Source organism: Spermophilus citellus, assembly GCF_964194105.1.
Source record: "Spermophilus citellus genome assembly, chromosome: 12".
Taxonomy (NCBI): Eukaryota; Metazoa; Chordata; class Mammalia; order Rodentia; family Sciuridae; genus Spermophilus; species Spermophilus citellus.
Genome location: NC_138198.1, coordinates 86,507,382 through 86,531,788, shown reverse-complemented (window position 1 = coordinate 86,531,788; position 24,407 = coordinate 86,507,382). Strand labels below are relative to the sequence as shown.

General features: G+C 37.3%; 1 protein-coding gene across 1 annotated transcript in view; it reads left to right on the top strand.

Annotated features, from left to right (window-relative positions):
* Positions 1-24,407, top strand: part of CHST9 (carbohydrate sulfotransferase 9) — a gene marked incomplete at its 3' end in the record, with an annotated part of 245,314 nt that overhangs the window by 108,402 nt on the left and 112,505 nt on the right. The window contains exon 3 of the mRNA XM_081263424.1: positions 180-218. Coding sequence (XP_081119550.1) covers positions 180-218 — 39 coding nt within the window. The remainder of the gene's footprint in view (positions 1-179; positions 219-24,407) is intronic.

The window sequence follows — 24,407 nt, the reverse complement described above, 5'->3', positions numbered from 1 at the left end:
ATTAATTTGAAGGCATTCTTTCATCCTTGGGAACTGTGCATGACCACCTCTGGAAGCATTCTGGACGTGGGCTGAAATAGTGGTTGTGTTTGGAAATTGCCAAACACACATCTTTCATCTGAGTTACATCATGCTGTCTTGACCCCACACTGCAACTTATCTGCCACTTCTCATTTCAGGAAGAGTGGAGAAGAAAAGAGAACAAAAAGCAACTTCAGGTAAGATTTTGTTTTAATTGGCTCCAGCTTTATTTCCTGTTTATTTCCATCCTTAAAAATCTCTAGCTGTAATTTAGCGTTCAAAAATTCACATACAGAGCAATGGCTTATCGTCCTTCAATTGATCTATATTAAGTAATTTAATATAAATTAATACACTTAGCCCTTTTACCTTGACATTCGTCAGTTATGTCCTTTTCATTCTATCTATTCAAAAGAAAATGAGATGGAATGTATAATTTTTTCATGATTATCTATCTAAAGGTAAGTCTTGCAACCAGAAATTTTAAAATATAGACATTGCAATAGTTGACAACTAGTTTCTTTCCCCCAGATGTCTACGAATCTCAATTGTTTCCAAAACCATTTGTGTAATTGATATATTTCAGAACAGTGTTAACTACCTGAGAAGAATCTTTACATTTGGGAGATTTTTTTAAAATGTTTCCACATCTAAATTCCGTAGCCACTCAGAGGTGAATGATGCTTTGGAAAAATGTCAGTGAACATAATAGGGGTTGATATTTACTAGCTAATGAAAAAAAATACTTCCATGTGTTCATTACTTTGTTGTGAGGTAAAACAAACTTTCACTTAAGAAATAAATCTTTATAATAGGGACTGTCTTTCAGCTCACCATGCCCAGATATTGCCAATAATCGTAGAGAATTCTCATTTGGCATATGTAACTATTCCCATCTCCCTTCCTAAGTCCCCATCAGCCCATTCTTCCTATAAGAATTGGAAGGTGATAATGTAAAGAAACATCCCTCTCAACACTACCATCTTTCAACTTCCTTTTTGTGTGTGTGCTGGAGGGGTCGGGGGGAATCTGTTAACAAGGTTTTATTTATATTTCCAAACAGCCAGTATATTCTACTGTAGGAAACAGTCTACTTTAATTTAAAAGTGTGTAAATAGCATAAGTCCCTACCTCTTTTCTCCTCCTTAACTTTAGCATTCATCTCAAGCAAGCGGACAATTATTCTCTGTCCAACTTCCCTGTTAAATCTTGTTGTTTCCATTCTCTCTGATGATCTTTTAAAACCCAATCATGAATACAAAAAGAAAGAAAGAAAGAAATGTGAAGGCAAGAAAGTGTCTGGCCTCCTCACAACTGTGATTACTTCCATTATTGCTCCTTGAGGGGAAATTATTTGTGCTGTTTCTAAAATGCTATTGCTGTGAGGCTGTAGGTACTGGCTTCTTAATTAAGGAAACCTTTTAGTTTGGAAGAAAGCTAAATTGACCAGAGTTTTCAACCAAATGCCTCTTTAAGTTCCTTCCATAGGGATCTTAAAGTTCTGTGTGACCAATGTGACAAAAACCGTTAGAGACAGAGGCAGGGAACAATAGTCTATAGGGTTTTGAGGAATCTCCCTTTACTAACGGAGCTAATTTGCTCCATGTGATTCAACTTGTCTGATTTCTATGAGAAAAGGAAGTCAAGGATAACTAATGGATAAAGCTCAACTTATTGGGGATGTTTGGGGAACTCCTTATTAGTTCAAACAACACAGACCATGCCCTCAAGAAATCTGTATGTGTAAAGATAGTCAGAATTTTCAAGATCCAGACACAGATTTTGCCAAAATAGTCATAAATACCCACAATCAATCATTTTGTCACCCTGGCCCACATATGCCATCTTCAGACAAAGAATGTGCTTAAGAGGCCAAGAAGAGGTCATGGGCATCTCTATTTCTGCCTTCCTGCCTGCACTTTGTTGCTTGTTCTCTTTAAATTCTATATTCTGCCCGCTGGGTTAGACACCCCTATTGTTTACAGCTGGGTCCCGTCTCTCACCTGAGGAAAATCAATGGTAGGTCCTGGGCCCTTTCAATTTATCCCTATCCAATTGCACTAATCATGATGGAAACCAAAGGATTCAGAAAAATATATTGTAGACAAATATATTTCCCACTCAACAGGAACCCACCAAGATCCTCATAGTTTTAATTGGTTAATTCTTTGCTTAAAGAATCATTCATTTAGATGAAAGTTACCCAGAGGTAAGTTTTTGCTTAGGATAAACAATAACTTCCTAACAAGGCTGGAAAGAATAAAATTACGTTAGTAAAGATGTACAGAATCTGGACATCTGTTACTCAGCTTTTCAGCACTATGACCAAAATACCTGACAAGATTGACTTAGAGAAGAAAGGATTTATTACAGCTCTTAGTTTCAGAGGTTTCAGTCCCTGGTCGGCTGGCCTCATTGCTTTGGATCTGAGTGAGACACAACATCATGGTATGTTGAATTATTTTTCCAAAATGGCAATGAATGTTGCCAGTTCTTTATGGTTTGTGTAAAACAGCATCATATTGGAAACCATAACTATGGCAGAGGACAGCCGCTCAGTTCAGGCAACCAGGAAGTGGGGTAGGGCAGAGGAAGGGAAAGGGACATGGCACACCCATAGTGACCTATTTCCTTCAACCTTGACTCACCTGCCTACAGTTTCAACCACCTCCCAGGAGTCCACTCAGCTATCAATGGATTGGTCCATCCATGAGGTCAAAGCCCTCATGGTCCTCCCAAAAGTCCCACCTCTGAACACTGCTATATTGGGGACCAAGCCATCAACACATGAGCAAGTCCTTGGGGCACATTCCATATCCAAATCACAACAGCACCCCTGTACGGAATGTTGGCAGGAAGGGTCTGGTTAGATTATTCCTAAGGTTCTTTCGTATTTTATGTCTATGGTTCTACTTACTGTTATCACTTAATTTAAGTGAGTCTTTTATGTGTTAAAAATCAACACACAAAAACCTTAAATGGCTCACATTTTACTATTTTAACTAAGTGAATCATGTTCTAAAACTTAGGCTAATTTAGTTTGGACTGACTTTCTCATACAGAATATATCTCAGGGGGCTAAGACTGTGAAATAAAATTGTCCTATAGTCTAGCAACTTGCATTTGGAATCAATCTGCATTCTGATTATAATCCTGGTTACAGTTTCATATATAATGCTGTTTTCCATCATCCAAGAATAACTCATAAGAGAATATGTATAATGTGGCATGATACATTGTCATTTTTGAAAAATAATTCAAAGCATATTCCCATTGACTCAAAATTTGGATACCCATACCCTGTTCATACAACATGGTCAGAAAAAATCAAAGCCAAATTTGACTACTTGGCATGGTGAACAATTATACCACATACTTTAAAATATGGTGGTATAATGGCAACTGGACAAAATATGAAGAGTCAGGTTCTTGTTATCATCCATTTCCCTTGAACCAAGGGGCACTCAACCACTGAGCCACATCCCAGGCCTTTTTATATTTTATTTAAGAGACAGGGTCTCTGAGTTACTCAGACCCTTGTTAAGTTGATGAGGATGACTTTGAACTCATGGTCCTCCTGCCTCAGCCTGTCAAGCTGCTGGGATTACAGGTGTGTGCTACCATGCCCAGCCCTTGATTATTTTAATGACCCAATTTCTTCACCAGAAACATATAAAAAGCTGGGTGCAGTGGCACACACCTGTAACCCCAGGGATTCAATAGGTTGAGGCAGGAGGATAACAAGTTCAAGGCCAGCCTCAGCAACTTAGCAAGACCTTATCTTAAATTAAAAAACTAAATAATTCAGGGGTAGAAAGTCCTGGCTTTGATAGCCAGTACTAAAAAAAAAATAGGAACAATGGTCATTTTATATTAAAATGCTACTAAGTTTGAAGTACCCGAATTAGAAGAAATACCTGCGTTGAATACATAGAATTTTTTTTGAGGGGGGCAGGGGATGGCAGGATGTACCCGGTATTGAACCCAGGGACAGGAGACCACTGAGCCACACCCCTACCCCTATTTTGTATTTTCTCTAGAGACAGGGTCTTACTGAGTTACTTAGTGCCTCCCTTCTGCTGAGGCTTGGTTTGAACTCTCAATCCTCCTGCCTCAGCCTCCCAAGCTGTTGGGAAGTCCATAGAATTCTTGATATTAAAAAGCAACTTAGTATAAAATACAGTTAAAATTCTTATAAAGAGGAGTGCTTCATAAGTTATTGTTTAGAAAATCTGTTAGAATGCTTACTAAGGTAAGTAGGAGACACCATCTGTTAAGTATATATTGTTCCCAATTTTTCCAACAAGAATCCTTTCAACTTCAGTTAAATATTAAGTAAAGAACAGTCTTAGTGGAACAGAGAATGAAGTGATCAGTAGAGATGATAATACATATTGTAAAATGAAGCTGTATACTTTCTATTTATGGCATTAGAGCATCCATAAAGTTAGCAATGGTGTGTTCATTTGCATAATCTACAGTTACCAATAGTGAAGAACAGTGCTATTGTTTTTCTCAACTCAAAAGGTGAAATTTATTATTGGAAATTTAGCACACGGTAGAACACCTGCTTTACAAACTCAGTCCTTTGGTATCTACTTTTAGACTAGGCTTTTTGTTTCTTGGAAATGTTTTGAACAGCAATAACACCTTCAGTTTAAAGCATTTTCACACACTTTCAATATGTAGCCATTCAGAATAAAATACTGAAGAAAATTTTCCACCTGTGAGTGAATAAAATGTTTACTTTCTTATATATTACTTATTTATTGGATGTAAATTTTCAAGTAGATACACACTTAGCATGGATTTCTTCTGTCATTACCATTTTTTGTATATTTTTGTCATAGTTCCCATATACTTTCAAAAATACCCTCAAAATTAAGTCTGAGGAAGATCTAATTTGTCTTAGTTTTAATTATCGGTGACCAACATCAAACTTATGAAGTCAGCAGTAAAGATAACATTTGAGAACCATCGTTTTTGAAAAGTCCAATTTTTGCACTCCAATATTTTGTAATATTTCTCTGTACTTTACTCTCCTTTGAGGATGATTATTCCAGATAGAACCAAATTATTTGAAAATGCTTACCATTCCAACATGTTTATGTCCTACAAAAGCTTTTTTTTTTTTATTCTTGAAGCCATGTCATTTGGCAGCACAAAAAGTGCAGGAAAAGTATCTGAGGCATTTGTAAGTTGATAACATTCAATTTTCTAAACATCTTCTTGATCCACATCTTTATAGTTCCTGTTGAGGATGCAAAGGTGAGTTCAGTATGGGATAAATGTCCTCAGTTCAGTCACTCTCTGCTCAGAGAGAAAGGCAAGTACTGAGGATTACAGCACAGTATGAAGAGTGCCTTTTAGAAAATTATGTACAGTGTTTCATGAGGCATTCAAAGAAGGCTTCCTGAAAGAGGGGAAATTGGCGTCAATCCTTGACAAAAGAATGGGAGTAGTTTACCAGGTACAAGATGGGAAAGGGCTTGCTGTCCAGAGAGACAGAGACAAGCAAAAGCATGGCCTATGGAGGGACAGGTCAGTGGTGTAGTAAGTGGACAGGTCAGTGGTTTAGGGCACAGTCATAGACCAGAGGCAGAAGGTGTGGCCAGAAAAGTAGGTGTGAGCCATAATCCACAGGGACATCTGTGCCATTCCATAAAATTTGCCCTTTATGCAGTGATGCTAAAAACTCACCAAGTCCAAGCGATTACAGGATCCATTTTCTTTTCCAAGGATCCATTCACTAGAAGTATGAAAGGGAGATGAACTGCCTGGGGATGGGGAAATCAGGTGGCTTCTCATTTTAACACCTAAGAATGAAAGAATGAAGGTCCCAGGTGTCTTTGCCAGGACAAGGACATTAGAGAGGAAGCCAGAGAAATGGAATACAGATGAAGATGGAATTGACTGGACTGACTGGATATGGGAAGCATGGAAGGATGACTCCCAGCTTTCCAGCTTGAGATGAGGTGAAGGGCCACATGTATAGAAAGCACAGAAGGAGGGAGAAGTTTGGCAGGGTGGAGAATCAATGCCGCCATGTCTTTGTTGATGATACTTGGCATATGAGATACAAAGGCAAAACTGTTAAGAATGTTGAACAACTAATAGGCAATACAGCTGATACATCCTGGAGCTCCAGAGAGATGTCTGGGACACAGCTTCACCTTTTAAGTCATTGGTACCCGAATAAGAGGTGAAGTCCTGGTTAGGAGTGAGCTTACCTAAAGGGAGTTGGGGGTGTGAGAAGAGAAGAGGCAGGATGCATCGCTGGAAAATTCCAAACATTAATGAAGAACACATTAAGAGAAGCGGGATCCTCAGAAAGACCAAGGATGTCCTCTGAAAATGGGTGGCAGTCTCTGTCTCTGAATCCCAGGGAGGAAGAGAATGAGAAGAAGGAAGAAATGTTCAAGGCATGCCACAATGAGCAGGAGAGTAATGTCTGGAAAATGTCTTTTGGAGTTAGAAAAGGGGCGCAGATCCCACAGAGAAATTATTTTTTAAGGGGTTCTATAAATGAAAATCAGATGATAGTGGTTTAATAAGGGAGTACAGAACAGATGCAGACTTTTCAAAGAGTTTTTGAAGGGAAAGGAGAGAGGAAGAAGAGACAGACAGAAACTCAATCATGAGGTCAGAGAATGGATGTGTATTGAAGGTCTGTCATTTCAGTTTCTGTGCTTAGTGCCTTCCATTTACCCCTAAAATGAACTCATGAGGATTCCTTAGGGAAGAGTTAATTGCTGAAGGTTGTATATACTTACAGAAATGCAGTCTATGCAGGGACTTGCTGGAATCAACTTGTAACATCTGGAAAGATACCTGTGAGAACTGACTGTGGCCATGTCTTCCCAACTCTGCATTTGGGCCATGAAGATACCTTCAAATTGGCCATGATGGGAGTCTTCACACCATAGAAATTGGCAAACACTACAAACCAGAGTTGGTCCGGCTTTAAATATTGACCAGTGCACTGTTGAATCTATCTCTGTGGAATAGCAAAGCCTGGGAATTTCCCACAGCTTTGCAAATGGGACTTGGTCAAAGTCACTTCTTCAGCTAACTCTGAGACCTCAATCCAGACCTGTGATTGACAACCAGCCTAACATGGACCCAGACCTCTGATGAAAAAAAAAAAAAAGAAGTAAATTATTCTTTCCTCATATCCTGTGCCCAAGTGGTCCAGGTTGGAAATTCTTCTATTTATCCATTCTCTAGGACTCAGCTACCAATTTTCTGCTTTGGCCTCCTGGGCAATCCATCCCCAGAGTGTTTGCTTTTTAAGGAAGCTCTCCTGAAGAACTGGTTCTCTGAACTGTGTTAATGAACTCTATTTTTTAAATAGCCAATTTTCTCTGGGTTTCTGATTTCAGAATAATATTTATTATTGAGTGAAATAAAGCCTCTTAGATGCACTTTTCCATCCACAAAATAAAAGACTTGCATGGGGTTTGTTCATTAAAAGAAGTCTCGAAGAGTTTATTTTTAAACAAACTTCATTTTCCAGACAGTAGAATTTATGATAGAGAATAAGTAACAACACAGCTGTGCCACATTATTTTGCAAATACCTTAAACTTCATTGTGTAACACTGCATTTAAAGAGTGTTTTTATGCAAACTAAACAAATCTGAAATGATAAGTAGCTAGTGTAGGAGAAACTGCTGTGTCACACCAACTAGTCAGAGTAGAAATATAAAAACACCTCCCTGAAATTCCTTCCACATGTTTGATGTTTAACTTGCATTGCTATTATAGTGAGCATAACAGGACTGATTTGCATTCCATTGAGACTTGAAACATGAATTCTTTAGATGTGGGGGAAATGGTATCTTCAGTCACTCACAATAGATTTCATGTTAAAACAACATGCCCCACTGTATGAATGAGAGAAACTTACCTCTGTGGCCATTCTTTAAATATGTATGTGGTCCTTGCACCTGAAAAAAAGAAATGAGGAAAAGTTTATCATTTGTGTTTCAGGTTTCCATCTTAAATTCAATATTCTGTTTTTAAAATAAGTCACGAGGAATTCCCAATTAAAATGGAAATTAACTCTAATAAAAATGGACTTTCATGAGCTGAATGATCTTATTAAGCCAGCACAGAACCAAGCAGTTTGCAAAAAAAAAATTAAGCTCATGCTAATTTGAATTTATTATGAAAGTGTACCTTATGTGTGTATGTTGTGTTATCAGTCAATATAATAGTGTATATAAAATAATGTAGAACTGTACATAAAAGTGTGTATAGTAGACTTTTTTCTGACATGATTTGGGCATGGAACATTTCAGGAGAATGCAGATTTTGATAAGTTAAAAGTGCCACTTACACAAAGCAGGAAAAATACACACAGAAATAAAATACCAGTGATCCTCATGCTTACTTACAAAAGGAGTCTTAAGTCATACCTGATTTTCCCATGGGGAAAAGACATGAGGTTGTATTTCTAACCAAAGAATGGATGCCCAACTTTTATTTTTTGAATAGACATGACCACAAACATTTTAATCAACAGTAAATGATATACTTGTATACTGTGTAACTTAAAGCCCTCTAAAGTAAATGCATGTCATTTGAGCTGAGCAATGCAGAAATCGATCCTATAGATTGTCTTATTCTTTCACTGAAAATCCCCAGATAAGAAAGAGGCTTTGCAGGACAGCAGAGCCACCAGAGGAACTAAGAAGCCAAGAAACACCTGAAGCCTGCTCCTGTCGCAAGTGGGAATCTAACGCCAAGCCTTAGTGGGAGAATTAGAGACTCCAAGGGAAGTCACGTTGTAGGGAACATCAGAACCAGGGTCCTCTTTCAGAAGTGGTTGAGTGATCGATTGACTAATTCACACTGAGACTAATGAATGGCCATGGATCACCATGTTATTGATTATAGATGGCAAATTGGAGTTCTCATAGGGACACTCATCAGTGTCTGATAGGAGCACTTACAGGAGGGGATGACTCTGAGCATGGCCCACACCTCCACATGAACATCACTCTTGTTCAGTCTTCACAGAAGGTCTCTTGAACCCTCTCTTGCCTACATCTGTTTGTTTATACATCGCTCCTACGTCCTGGCTATCAGTAAGACTGTGCATCTCTGTGCAACACATTTCTGACTGTACAGAAACAACCTACATTTTTCACTCCAGTCTGCTCTTTTTGTCTTCATAAATGTCCCTGAGATGCATTCTTACTACGTGTTCTCTAAAAACACAGCTTTCGGTCCCACTGGCATACAAAGAGACAAACAACATACCATATTCAAAACCTGACTTTATTTCATGCAATTTTTCTTGTTTCCTTTAGACATTTTTTTCTAATATTTTCTAACTACCTAAACTTGCAGACTTCCTTGCCATTTTAAAAGTTTCATCCAGGATGAAAGCAAATGTGAACTACATTAAATATGAGTTTTTTCATTGACCTTCATGGTACCTAGAAATGCATGAAATCTTACTAGAACATATAGTTATTTTCTCTATATTTTTTTAATTTTTAAATTTATTTTTTAAAATTTATGATAAAGTGAACATAACAAAATCTACTGCAATGACCATTTTAAAGTGTTAAAATGATTTTAGTGACATCGTTGTGCTACCACTACCACCATCCAATCACTGAACTCTTTTCATCTATAAAACTGAAATTCTGATCCCATTGAACCCAATACTCCATTTCCCCCTCCCCAGTCCCTGACAGCCAGCATTTTCTTTTCTGTCCCTATCAATTTGACTACTCTGGATACTTCAATAAGTGGAACCATACAATATTTGTGCATTTTTGGCTAGCTTATTTCATAATGTCCTCCAGTTTCATTCCTGTTGGAGTATGTGTTAGAATTTCCTTCCTTTCTGCAGACTGGGTGATATCCAGTTGTTTATTCACGCCACATTTTATTTATCCATTCATCTCTTAATGAACACTTGGATAACATCCAGATTTTGACCATGGTGAATGAATAATCCTGCTACAATCATGAATGCACAAATGTCATATATATATATTCATATTCCCAGAGGTAGAATTGTTAAGTTATATGGTAATCTACAAGGTTTTAATTTAGCAATAAATACTAAATTCGTAAGACTCCCAATTTCATCATTTATGTATTGGCTTATTTATAGCTATTTTTGGTGGTGATTTTTACTCCCTTGTGCTTTCTCCTAGATTAGCAATACCCAACCAAAAAAAAAAAATCATACAAGCCACATATATGTCAATCTGATTGACTGATTAGTTGCATTTTTAAAAGTAAAAAAAAAAGCGAAATTAGTAACATTATTTAAACTACTATGCTAAAAGTATTGTCATTGTAGCAGGTAATCAATATAAGATGCTAAAAATGATACATATTCTGAACATGTGTATTACAGTAAAAAAAAATCAGTAGTTTATATGATATAGCAGTTACAGATAAGTGTAGTCTACCTAGACAATAAAGGTATATTTTATGGAAAACTATTTTTTACTGCTTCAGTGTTTTAATTAAAATTTAAATTAATTAGAATTGTGCTAGTCACATGTCAAGTGCCCAGTAGCCACCTGTGGCTTGGGGTTACCATGGAACTGCACAGAGCTGAACACCATTGCTGGCACTTCTATGGGACAGTGCTGCTATAGGTTATGATCTTTCTGAGGGCAGGGAATTGGATCTTGGTCACTGTCACAGCCTCATCACCTGGTTCATAATAAGTGTTCAAAATGTACTAGCTGGATGATAAGCTAAATTTACTCACCAAACATTTAACTGGAGGCTCACCATTTGCCAGGTATTGTCATGACCCTGGAACCGTGTGGAGTGAGCTTATATAAGCAACATTCCTGTCCAGGATGTCTTTGCAAAGACTGAGGTTCTTGCAGGTTTTATTTGCTTAATTTATGAACTAGATTTTGAATGAAATGGGAAAATATACTGAAAACAAAGAAGTTGCTTGTACAGGTCTTTGTTTAATCTCAGTGAATACTGATTTTAAAAAATGAAGGAAAAAGTGGCTTTGTCAAACCAACAGACTGGAAAATGGCCCTGTGAGTTTCCTAAGGAAAGGAGTCCCAAAGAATGGTGGACATGGATTACAAAGATTGGACTAAAGAAAAGCAGAGACATAGGAACATTCGCAAGGAGGGTCTAAATACTTGAGACAGTGCAATGCATTTGAAGAGGTACAAAGGATTATCTCTAACCCAACCCCAGGGCCATAAATCTATAAATTAAAATGCAAACTTTATTCAGCATCCTAATTCATTTTGGAAAAGAAGTTATTCATTCATTCATTTATTGATTAATTATTAGTAGAATGCTTATTATTTACTACTACAAGTCAAGGGGAAAACACCAAAGTTATTTATGAAGTAAAGACACACACACACACACACACACACACACACACACACACGCTTCTTTTGATTTGATGGTTTGGAGGAAATGAAGAGTAGAATAGTATTTTCTGAATTTTCCCTTTGGATTCATGATTGATCAATTTTGTTTGTCCTTGAATGGGTATTTGCCTAAAGAGATGATGAATATTACTTTCTCAGCATATTGTAACATGAAAAAGAGAATAAAAATCACTGCTTTTCATTGCTCATTGTCTTTATTTCATTTGTTGGTTTGCAGTATTCTGCTACTACTAAAAAACATACATAAATACAATGAAAAAATATTACTTGCAAGCAGAATTCCTCTCCTACCTACATGCTATTGAAAACAGGAGTCTAGGTCCAAAAGTCATTTGGGGTTGGACTGAAGAGAGATTGCAGGATGTCACTAGCATCTGCCTTTTACACATTACTTTGTTTCATTGCTTTAAATTGCGATCAAACACATTTTTCAGTGACTGATTGGAAATTAATATAGAGGCCTCTAAATTAAAAAAAAATAGGATATCTTTGTTAAGGAACGTTTTATTCTTATTTTTATTGCAAAATGAGCCTAGCCAGTGTTTGTATGCCTGCCCAGTGATTGCTGTCTGTGGCACATCCTCCACAAAAGAGAACAGTACTAGTCACTGTGTGCTAGAGGGACAGCTGTGCACGGACTTCCTGGGAATGATAAGGTCATTTGCTAATATCAAGTGATAGCATTCAAAGTATCCTTCAACATGTTTGCAGAATCACTGCTATGAAGTTTTTAAAAATGTCCTCATATTCAAAACTAAATTTAATTCATATGTAACTATTGTGGTTGTATAAAATATTAAATTGCAACATTAAATGATTTAGCTGCCATAATTGTTGATCTAAAATAATCCAACCCATAAAATGTCATGCTATATTATCTGTAATGATATTTGGGGCTGTTGAGTATATTAGAAAGTTGCTATCTTCTTTATTTGACCCAATATGAATATAGAGAATATTTTTAAATGTAAATTATGAATTCATTGTGAAAATTTATTGTCCTTGTTTTGAACTAGAATGCCATAAAAATACATATTCTTTTTCATGAGGAAAAGAATGATAAAATAAATTATCAATGTTTTAAAATTTGACCCATTACAGAAGTCTTTCAATTACAGCTTCCCAGCACACCTGGCTAAGATCTTGGTTTGACACTTAAGGACCAGTAATGTCCAGTTCTTGGTGTTCTAATTCTAGTTGCAGTGTTTGAATTCCACTGAACTGCTCAGGAAGCATTTAATATTTCTGTTTTGCAGAGACGTTTAATTATCTGAATGGTTTGAAAGTTGGCAGTAGTCAAAGTCTTTGAGAGATCACAAAAATTAAACAAACAAAAACTAAATGACCTGAAAGATGGATCTCATTATCTTCTGTTTTTAAATAATGTATAGTGATTGGTGGCAGAAATAGATAAAGCAAGCAGATGCCTCAAATCAACTTGAATTTTTTTTAGTCTTTGAAGACACTGCCTGTGGATAGCATAAACACCAGAGAATCTACTGCAGTACAAGTTAGTCATCAAACTCTTTCTACTAGGGGATGGTCAACTTTAACATTGTCACTCATGAGAAAAATGTCAAAGGAGTATCTCTGTACTGAGTGAAAAGTAAAATATTTGCATATAAGATGATACCTATGTGAGGACATTCAGTTCATGTTTGATGATAGAAATGCAAACACCAAGGCAAAGATGTGACTGATTAAGTTTTTTAACCATTTGATTTCATAATTTATATAAATAAAATAATACAGTATAGTTTACTATTCTGATGGAGATCTAGGTGAAAAAAAAAATAGACCACCAATGTGACCCTACAGTACATAAGTGCTCTTCAGGGCAGAGGAGTAGGGAAGATTAACAAAACTCAGTTCTGAGCATTTGAAATCAGAAAAAAAATCACAATTTTTAGCAACTCCACATTTCTCCTACCCACCCACCCCTGCCTCCACCAGCTCCTGGAGTGTTCTAGAGATCTGCTGTGCATCATACCTATAGCTAACTATTTTGGATTGTACACTTAAAAGTCCATTAAAAGGGTAGATTACATGTTCAGTGTTCTTGCCATGATAAAATATATTTTAAATACGATAATATTAAACAGTCAAGTTATATCTAGCAAAAGAGATTGACTGGTTGCAGTTATAAATATATTTAAGAAGTGAGTAAAGTATCAAAATTAGTCATGCAGTAGTCCAGCCCTCTGTCTCCGGTAATGAGAGATTTGAAACATACTGATCCCACCCAGTAGGTGGGCAGTTTTGACACCACTTACCTCCATCTGAAGTGGGGAGAAGTGTGATCTTCAGAAAGAAACATTTCAATGTTTCTCTTTCTATATATTTGAAAATGTTCATAATAAAATATTGGAAAACTAAAAAGAAAAGAAAAGGGGGAAAAAAAAGAACCTAGTGCCTTTGCTTTCTCCTTCCGTACAAACTCTATATTTCAACTCTAGGTCACATCATTTAACTCTAAGTTACATTACATTTCCAGAAATGCTTGTTGGAGTGGGCAATCACACTGTGTCTTCCAGACAGCTCAGGTGAGCAAAGAGGCAAAAGGGATTTTCTTTTAACATCCATTTTTCTTTCTGCCCTAAAACTAAAGAAAAGGGAACGATGAAAGCCTGATCATCCTCAGTTTGGGGACGTATCTACAAGGCAGGTCCCCTCCTCCTATGTGCCAGCAGACTAGCTCATGCAGCTTGTTCCCCTCTTCTCACCAATTTGGATCATCCAATGTCTGTATTCATCTATGTGCAAAATATCACATACACGATTAGACTGCCAAGCGGTGTATGCACTTTTGAATTCTATGAATGAATAAAAAGATATACTATGTAGCACTTGTATTTTCTACTTTTTAAACAGCATTATATATTTAAGTTGTACAACTTGGTATATATATATATGTATATATGTACACATATACACACATATATATACAAGCATAAATATAAATGCTGTGGACCAATAACCACATTAAGCTAATGAATACATCTGTGAACTCACATAGGTCCTCTGTGTGTGTGAGTGTGTGTGTGTGTGTCTGTGTGTGTGTGGTGTAGAATACTTGAAATCTGTTTTCTTAGCAAATTTCCAGTATACTAAACAGTATTATTGATTACTGTCACCATGCTGTACAGGGGAGCACCAGAGCACCAGAATGTATCCACTTGCATAACTGAAACTTGGTAGATTCTGACTAATATCTCCCAATTCCTTCATCCTCCAACCTCTGGCAACCACCATTCTATTTTTTTGCTTCTATAAGATCTAATTTTTTAGATTTCTCATATAAGTAAGGTTATGTGGTGTTTGTCTGTCTGTAACTTATTTTATTTAGTATAATATTCTGCATTTTGTATTCATGCTGTCTTAAAGGGCAGGATTTTCTTTTTCTTAATACTGAATAATGTTTCTCTCTCTCTCTCTCTCTCTCTCTCTCTCTCTCTCTCTCTCTCTCTCTGTGTGTGTGTGTGTGTGTGTGTGTGTGTGTGTGTTTTACAGCTTCATAACCCATCCATTGTCAACAGACATATAGGTCATTCCCGTGCCTTAGCTATTGTGAATAATGCTGTCATTACCTTAGGATATCATGCAACTCAATAGCAAAAAAAACAAGTAATCCAATTTTAAAATGGGCAAAAAGTATGAATAAGACATTTTTTGAAAAGACGTATACAAATGGCCAACGGGCATTGGAAAAATTGCTCAGTATCACTAATAATCAGAGAAATTCAAATCAAAACTACATTGAGATATCATCTCACAACTGCTTGAAAGGCTGTTATCAAAAAGACAAAAGATAACAAGTATGAGAGAGAGGATGTCGTTGGAAGGGAACCCTGGTCCACTGTTGGTGGGAATGTGAATCGGTACAGATGTAATAGAAGACACTATGGAGACTCCTCAAAAAATTAATAATAGAGCTACCTTATGGTCCAGCAATCCCACTACTGGATATGTATCCAGAAGAATTGAAATAGGTATCTCGAAGAAATATTTTCAACTTTTTTAGCTGGTTTTTCTAATTTTTAATAACTTGCTTAGGTGAGCTCATATTTTTCTATTTTAGTTGGTCAATATCTATTAGAAGAGAACTGCGTTTTGAGTGGTCACACTTGAGTTACTACGTTAGCTAGAGTAGTAGATGAAGACACCTCTGAACAGGTGGCATTTGAACTGCATCCTGATCAGTGTGAAAGAACCAGTCATGAGTAGAGTTGAAAGAAGAAGGAATGGCAAATTTAAAGGCCCCCAGGCAAGACAGGCTTTGTGGGTTGGGGGGACAAAGAATGAAGTCCATGTGGTAGAGAACGGTGAACAAGGATGAGTATATGTAGGCAGCATATCATTCATATGGGGCCTTCTAGATTACTGTAAGGAGTTTGGATTTTATGATATTTCAATGGAAAATCCCTAGAGAACTTTAAACAAGGATATGAGATGAATTGTTTTTCCTTTAAATACTCGGACTTGGAAGAGATTCTAGAAAAGAAGCGGAGATTATAAGACTATTAAGAAAGCCATTTAAGTTTACCAAAAGGAAAACAGAGAGGCCTGGTCCAGGGTGATTTCAGTAGATACAATGAGATACTATCACATTTAGAATGTATTTTTGAAGTAGGACATTCTGATGGAAGGATTGGATATAGGAAAAATAAGAATAGAATGATAAAGAATGACTCTTAAGTTTTAGGCTTGATCAAGTTGGTGAATAATACCATTAGCTGAGATGTAGCAGAACATGATAGGAACAGAGTGGGAGCTGAGGCTAAAAGGTGAATTCAATAAATGTTTCTTGAAAGAAAAAAACAAAGGTGAGTTCAATATAGTATATCTTAAATTTGAAATGACTAATACCTATCCAAATAAATATGCTTCCTGGATGTCAACTGCAATCATCTGGTGAGAGATAATAGGGGAGTTAACCAAGGAAGTATCAGTGGGAAGGGAGAAGGGGGAAGATTTGAAAAATATTTAAAAAGCCAAAACCAAACAGGATGTGGCTACTGATGGCAGGTGAGGGAATTTCCTCCTTGCAGTCTGGCTAAGAGGAGCTTACCTGATGAAATTACACACTTGAATTGGAAGCATGTTTACATTATTCCCTCCTTCCTCTGCATTTTTTGAAATGGCTTTGTGAAGGTACCTTGTCCTTCCAACTCTAAGGTCAGGGACCAATCACCCACACACAGCAGCCTACGGAATAATACAAGATCTGTGTCTGGGAGGAATATTCTGGAGACTATTTGGTGCTAATTTTTCATTTTATAAATGAAATGAATACAGTCCTGAGAGGTTCACTTGTTAAAGGTCACACACCGGCTTTCAGGAAAAGTCTGCAATGTTATTGGAAGCCTTCCCCTTTTACCCCAATTCTACTTGTGGGGCAACCTTCAAAGGATGAAGCTTCATCCCTTGTATGTCAGAAAATTGGGTCTGTCCTGGAAGGAGTCAGTGTAAAGGTTACCAGGACAGGCTCCAGTATCCAACTGCCAGCACCAGAATCCTCATGGGGCCCCTCTAGATCATACGACCTGACTTGCTCACCTCATATGTGAAATGAAGATGGTAATACTTTAATTTTATGGAGTTCTTATAAGGACTAAGTGAATAATGCCTGCCAAGCCCTTGGCCTAAGTCTAGCTCATGGAAGGCTCACAATAAATTTTAGCCATCTTTTTTATTGCTTTGGGTGATTACTTGATATCACTTGCCTCTGTCTTGTAGCATGTAGGATGCCAACATTAATAACAAACACAGAAGTTGATTGCTCTGGTATGAAGGGTGCATGAAATATTTATAGGTGAGTATTGAAGGGAGAAAAGAAGGAAGAGAAGAAAGAAAGGAGGGAGGGAAAGAAGAAGGGAGGCACCAATATGGAAAGATCTTTCTTATAATCTGGCCCGCATACTGAAATGTGAAAATGCAGCAGGTTTTTTTTTTAGGTTTTTTTTAAATTTCTAATTAGTTTCATATGACAGTAGAATGCACTTTGACACATCACACATAAAAGGAGTATAATTTCTCATTCTTCTGGTTGTACATTATGTAGAATCACACCGGTCATGTAGTCATGTATGTACATAGTGTCCGATTCATTCTACTATCCTTCCTATCCCCATCCATACCCCTCCCCTCCCTTCACTCCCTCTGCCTAATCCAAAGTATCTCTACTCTTCCCTGCCCACCCCCATTGTGAATTAGCATCTGCATATCAGAGAAACTATTTGGCCTTTGGTTTGGGGGGATTAGCTTATTTTACTTAGCATGATATTCTCCAGCTCCATTCATTTACCGGCAAATATCTTAATTTCATTTTTCTTTAAGGCTGAATAATATTCTATCATTCATATATATATATATATTCTATCATTCATATATATATATATATATATATATATATATTCATATATATATATATATAATATTCTATCATTCATATATATATATATATATATTCTATCATTCATATATATATATATATATATATATATATATATATATATATATATCACATTTTTTTATCCATTCATCTGTTGAAGAACACCTTGGTTGGTTCCATAGTTTAGCTCTTGTGAGTTGAGCTGCTATAAACATTGATGTAGCTGCTGCATCACTGTATTGTGGCAGGTATTTTTATTGTGAATGTTACCCCTTTTCTGACCTGCAAAATATTCAGCCTGTTACCAGAAAATGGGAGAGGTAGAGAAAGATGGTGTGTCTCTGCAGGGTAGTTACTGTCAGAGGTTTGCTGTTGTTTCTAATGCTAAACTCAGTTCCTGAACTTCTCAGGTTGTACCTTCCAGATGTTTCTGTGTGCCAGTTATAGGCTACAGAAAGAACAGAGACAAAGTGCTCTCCTTCCATGAGCTTGCATGAGATAGAGACATTGACAAAAGGATTTACTGAAGCACAGAAGCTTCAGTAGGCTGGGTGCTGTGAGGATTGGCAGCATGGACTCATGGTCAGAGCACCAGAGTTTGGATCTAGCACTGGGAAACTTTGTGACCTTGTCAAATTAGCAAGCTCTCTAAGCCACAGTCTTTACCTATAAAGTAGGGACAGTGATGATACTGAAGGAAGAAATAAGGTTAAGGAACAAATAAGTTGATACATGTAAGGGACTTGGCCTGGCATGCAGTCCACTCCTGCATCATTGCCTGACTCCCAGCAAGAAACAATGGTGGCTCAGAGGATGGCCACTTTGAACACTGAGATGTGAAATCCTCCAGTTTAGATCTTGAAGAAGGAATGGAACATTCTCAAATAGAAGGAAAAGAGAGATTTAGTCCAGTCTTGTGGATATAAATGGATGTGGCCGACCCAAGGGATTTCCAGAACTGGAATAAGAGTATTGAGTTGCGCAGGAAAGTAAGGATCCTATTTTAGTGAGTACTGGATGCTGAGTTAGACTGGCTCCTGTCATAGTGAGAAGTAAATAGAGTTTTTTGAAGAGGATATTAGCATGGGCAAGGCAATTTTTAAACAATTGATTTGGTAAATCAAGATGAGGATGGAGACTGAAATCAGGGGTACCAGGTTGGGGACAGTTGCAAAAAAAGTGGGGGCTTTGGTGTACTAAGAACTTCAGTTGGAATATTGTCAACATAGAAAAAAGAATGAGCATAAGATATAAAAAAAAAACACATCAAAAGGTGACCATATGGAAGCAAGTATGGGGAAGAGATGCCTGGGAGATGTCAAAGTCACATGCCTGGATGGAAGGAAGGACTGTCTTTATAACAGATAGTAAGTTTGGATGGATGGATGGTTTGGGGAAAAGCATTATGTGTTTCATTCAAGTATCTCTGCCCTTGATCCAACAATAGACCCACGTGGGAGCTAGAATCTGTAGAAGCAAAATTCAAGTTCAAGAGAGGCCAAAGCTAAAGCTAAGGAGATAAGCCTAAGCTAAGGAGATATAAATCTATATATCCAGGAAAGCACTATGTGGGGTTGAGGGGGAACGAATATAACATAAAAAGGAAAAACATGGTAACGGCTTGGCCACGAAGAACTTCTTTATTTTTTGTCCTATTTCACAGAATTTCAAAGCCACACTGGATATTAAGACATTTTGTAGAGTAGGGAATGAAGGCTCAGAGAAGCTAAGTGAATGGGTTTTCTTCCAGGTAGCAGAGAATCAGGCTTGGGGCTCAGGCCTCCTGGGTCTTTTCAGTATTATTCTCATTTTAGCAGCTGCCTCTTGGGCTGGTCCCGCTCTTAGACACTCCTGGATAGGATCTGCTTTGCACTCTATGTTGCGCAAAGCATGCTAGACAGTGCTACTTCCTCTGCAAAGAAAGCCTGGCAGGAGCACCTATGCACCCTGCTACTGGGCAGAGCACAGGTATTCCTCCTTATAACACAGAGTGGCTTTATTCAGGATGCCCTATAAAGGAGCACTTGTCACAAACACTGATACTGGATCTCCTCCTACTTGTCTCTAATTTGTATTTTCTTTCAGTTGGTTAACTAATTTTGCAACCTTCATAAAACATAAACCGTCTATCACATCCTCTTTGCTTTTTTCACTCATGTGAGTTAATTGATCCATTGTTTATAATCTCTTTCCAAAAAATACTCAGGCAGGATACAATTTTATTTTTTTTATTGATTATTTAAAGCATTACATAGCTCATGATATATCATCTTTCATACATTTGACTCAAATTGTGTTTTGAACTCCCATTTTCACCCCAAATACAGATTGCAGAATCACATCTGTTACATATTCACATTTTTACATAATGCCATATTAGTGACTGTTGTATTCTGCTACCTTTCCTATCCCCTACTATCCCCCCTCCCCTCCCCTCCCCTCCCCTCCCATCTTCCCTCTCTACCTCCCCTGCTGTTGTTCAATTCTCTCCCTTTTTTTCCCTCCCCCTTGCCCCTCATAACTCTTATAATTCTATGTATCATTGAAGGTCTCCTACCATTTCCATGTGCTTTCCCTTCTCTCTCCGTTTCTCTCCCCCCATTCGTCTTTGTTTACTGTAGTCTTTTCCTCATGTTCTTCCTTCCTGTTCTGTTCTTAGTTGTTCTCTTTATAACAAAGCAGACATTTGGCATTTGTTTTTTAGGGCTTGGCTAGCTTCGCTTAGCATAATCTGCTCTAATGCCATCCATTTCCCTGCAAATTCTATGATTTTGTCATTTCTTAGTGCTGCATAATACTCCATTGTGTATAGATGCCACATTTTTTTATCCATTCATCTATTGAGGGGCATCTAGATTGGTTCCACAGTCTAGCTATTGTGAATTGTGCCGCTATAATCATTGATGCAGCCGTATCCCTATAGAGCGCTTTTTTAAGGTCCTCAGGGAATAGTCCGAGAAGTGCGATAGTTGGGTCAAATGGTGGATCCATTCCCAGCTTTCCCAGGAATCTCCATACTGCTTTCCAAATTGGCCTCACCATTTTGCAGCTCCACCAGCAGTGTACAAGTGTACCCTTTTCCCCACATCCCCGCCAACACTTATTGTTGTTTGACTTCATAATGGCTGCCAATCTTACTGGAGTGAGATGGTATCTTAGGGTGGTTTTGATTTGCATTTCTCTGACTGCTAGAGATGGTGAGCATTTTTTCATGTACTTGTTGATTGATTGTATGTCCTCCTCTGAGAAGTGTCTGTTCAGGTCCTTGGCCCATTTGTTGATTGGGTTATTTGTTATCTTACTGTTTAATTTTTTGAGTTCTTTGTACATTCTGGATATTAGGGCTCTATCGGGGGTGTGGGGAGTAAAAATTTGTTCCCAGGATGTAGGCTCTCTATTTACCTCTTTTATTGTTTCTCTTGCTGAGAAAAAACTTTTCAGTTTAAGTAAGTCCCATTTGTTTATTCTTGTTGTTAACTCTTGTGCTATGGGTGTCCTATTAAGGAATTTGGAGCCCGACCCCACAATATGTAGATCATAGCCAACTTTTTCTTCTATCAGATGCAGGGTCTCTGATTTGATATCTAGCTCCCTAATCCATTTGGAGTTAATTTTTGTGGATGGAGAGAGAAAGGGATTCAATTTCATTTTGTTGCATATGGATTTCCAATTTTCCCAGCACCATTTGTTGAAGATGCTCTCCTTCCTCCATTGCATGCTTTTAGCCCCTTTATCAAATATAAGATAGTTGTAACTTTGTGGATTAGTCTCTGTGTCTTCTATTCTGTACCATTGGTCCACCTGCCTGTTTTGGTACCAGTACCATGCTGTTTTTTTTTTTTTTTAAAGAGAGAGTGATAGAGGGAGAGAGAGAGACAGAGAGAATTTTTCAATATTTATTTTTTAGTTCTCGGCGGACACAACATCGTTGTTTGTATGTGGTGCTGAGGATCGAACCCGGGCCGCACACATGCCAGCTGAGCGCGCTACCGCTTGAGCCACATCCCCAGCCCACCATGCTGTTTTTGTTACTATTGCTTTGTAGTACAGTTTGACCTCTGGTATCGCTATACCTCCAGATTCACACTTCCTGCTTAGAATTGCTTTTGCTATTCTGGGTCTTTTGTTTTTCCATATGAATTTCATGATTGCTTTGTCTATTTCTACAAGAAATGCCGTTGGGATTTTGATTGGCATCGCATTAAACCTGTAGAGAACTTTGGGTAATATCGCCATTTTGATGATGTTAGTTCTGCCTATCCATGAACAGGGTACATTTTTCCATCTTCTGAGATCTTCTTCTATCTTTCTCTTTAGGGTTCTGTAGTTTTCATTGTATAAATCTTTCACCTCTTTTGTTAGGTTGATTCCCAAGTATCTTATTTTCTTTGAGGATATTGTGAATGGAGTGGTTTTCCTTATTTCCATTTCAGAGGTTTTGTTACTGATATACAGGAATGCCTTTGATTTATGCATGTTGATTTTATAACCTGCCACTTTGCTGAATTCATTTATTAACTCTAGCAGCTTCTTTGTAGACTCTTTTGGGTCTGTTAAGTATATTATCATGTCATCCGCAAATAGCGATAGTTTAATTTCTTCTTTTCCTATTTTTATGCCTTTAATTTCTTTTGTCTGTCTAATTGCTCTGGCTAGTACTTCGAGAACTAATTGAATAGAAGTGGTGATAGAGGGCATCCCTGTCTTGTTCCAGATTTTAGAGGAAATGCCTTCAGTTTTTCTCCGTTTAGGATGATGCTAGCCTGAGGTTTAGCATATATAGCTTTTACAATGTTGAGGTAAGTTCCTGTTATCCCTAGTTTTCCTAGTGTTTTGAACATAAAGGGATGCTGTACTTTGTCAAATGCTTTTTCTGCATCCATTGAGATGATCATGTGGTTCTTGTCTTTAAGTCTATTGATGTGGTGAATAGCATTTATTGATTTCCGTATATTGAACCATCCTTGCATCCCAGGAATGAATCCTACTTGATCATGGTGCACAAGTTTTCTGATATGTTTTTGTATTCGATTCGCCAGAATTTTATTGAGAATTTTTGCATCCAAGTTCATTAGAGATATTGGTCTGTAGTTTTCTTTCTTTGAAGTATCTTTGTCTGGTTTTGGGATCAAAGTGATGTTGGCCTCATAGAATGAATTTGGAAGAGCTCCTTCTTTTTCTATTTCTTGAAATAGCTTGAAAAGTATTGGTATTAATTCTTCTTTGAAGGTTTTGTAGAACTCCGCTGTATACCCATCCAGTCCTGGGCTTTTCTTGGTTGGTAGTCTTTTGATGGCTTCTTCTATTTCTTCTTTTGTTATTGGTCTGTTTAAATTGTGTGTGTCTACCTGTCTCAATCTGGGCAAATCATATGCCTTAAGAAATTTATCGATATCTTCATTATCTTCTATTTTATTGGAATATAGGGTTTCAAAATACTTTCTAATTATCTTCTGTATTTCTGTAGTGTCTGTTGTGATATTGCCTTTTTCATCCCGTATGTTAGTAATTTGAGTTCTCTCTCTTCTTCTTTTCGTTAGCATGGCTAAGGGCTTGTCTATCTTATTTATTTTTTCAAAGAACCAACTTTTAGTTTTATCAATTTTTTCAATGGTTTCTTTTGTTTCAGTTTCGTTGATTTCTGCTCTAATTTTAATTATTTCTTGTCTTCTACTACATTTGCTGTTGTTTTGCTCTTCCTTTTCTAGGTTTTTGAGGTGTTGCGTGAGTTCATTTATTTGTTGGTTTTTTCTTTTTTTGAGGTAAGAACTCCAAGAAATGAATTTCCCTCTTAAAACTGCTTTCATTGTGTCCCATAGATTCCGGTATGTTGTGTCTGTGTTATCATTTGATTCTAAGAATTTTTTCATCTCCTCCTTTATGTCTTCTATAACCCATTGATCATTCAATAACATATTGTTCATTTTCCATGTGATGTAGGATTTTTCCTTCCTTCTTTTATCATTGATTTCCAATTTCATTCCATTATGATCAGATATGGTGCATGGTATTATCTCCACACCTTTATATTTACTAAGAGTTGCCTTATGGCATAATATATGGTCTATCTTTGAGTAGGATCCATGTGCTGCTAAGAAGAACATGTATCCACTTGATGATGGTTGATATATTCTATATATGTCGGTTAAGTCTAGGTTATTGATTGTGCTGTTGAGTTCTATAGTTTCTTTATTCAGCTTTTGTCTAGAGGATCTGTCTAATGGCGAGAGCGGTGTGTTGAAGTCACCCATAATTATTGTGTTGTGGTCTATTTGACTCTTGAACTTGAGGAGAGTTTGTTTTATAAACGTTGCAGCTCCTTTGTTTGGTGCATACAAATTGATGATTGTTATGTCTTGTTGGTGGATGGTTCCTTTTAACAGTATATAGTGACCTTCTTTATCCTTCTTGATTAACTTAGGTTTGAAGTTGATTTTATTCGATATGAGTATGGCCACTCCTGCTTGCTTCCGAGGGCCATGTGAGTGGTATGATTTTTCCTTACCTTTTACCTTCAGCCTGTGTATGTCTTTTCCTATCATATGAGTCTCCTGAAGGCAGCATATTGTTGGATTTGTTTTTTTGATC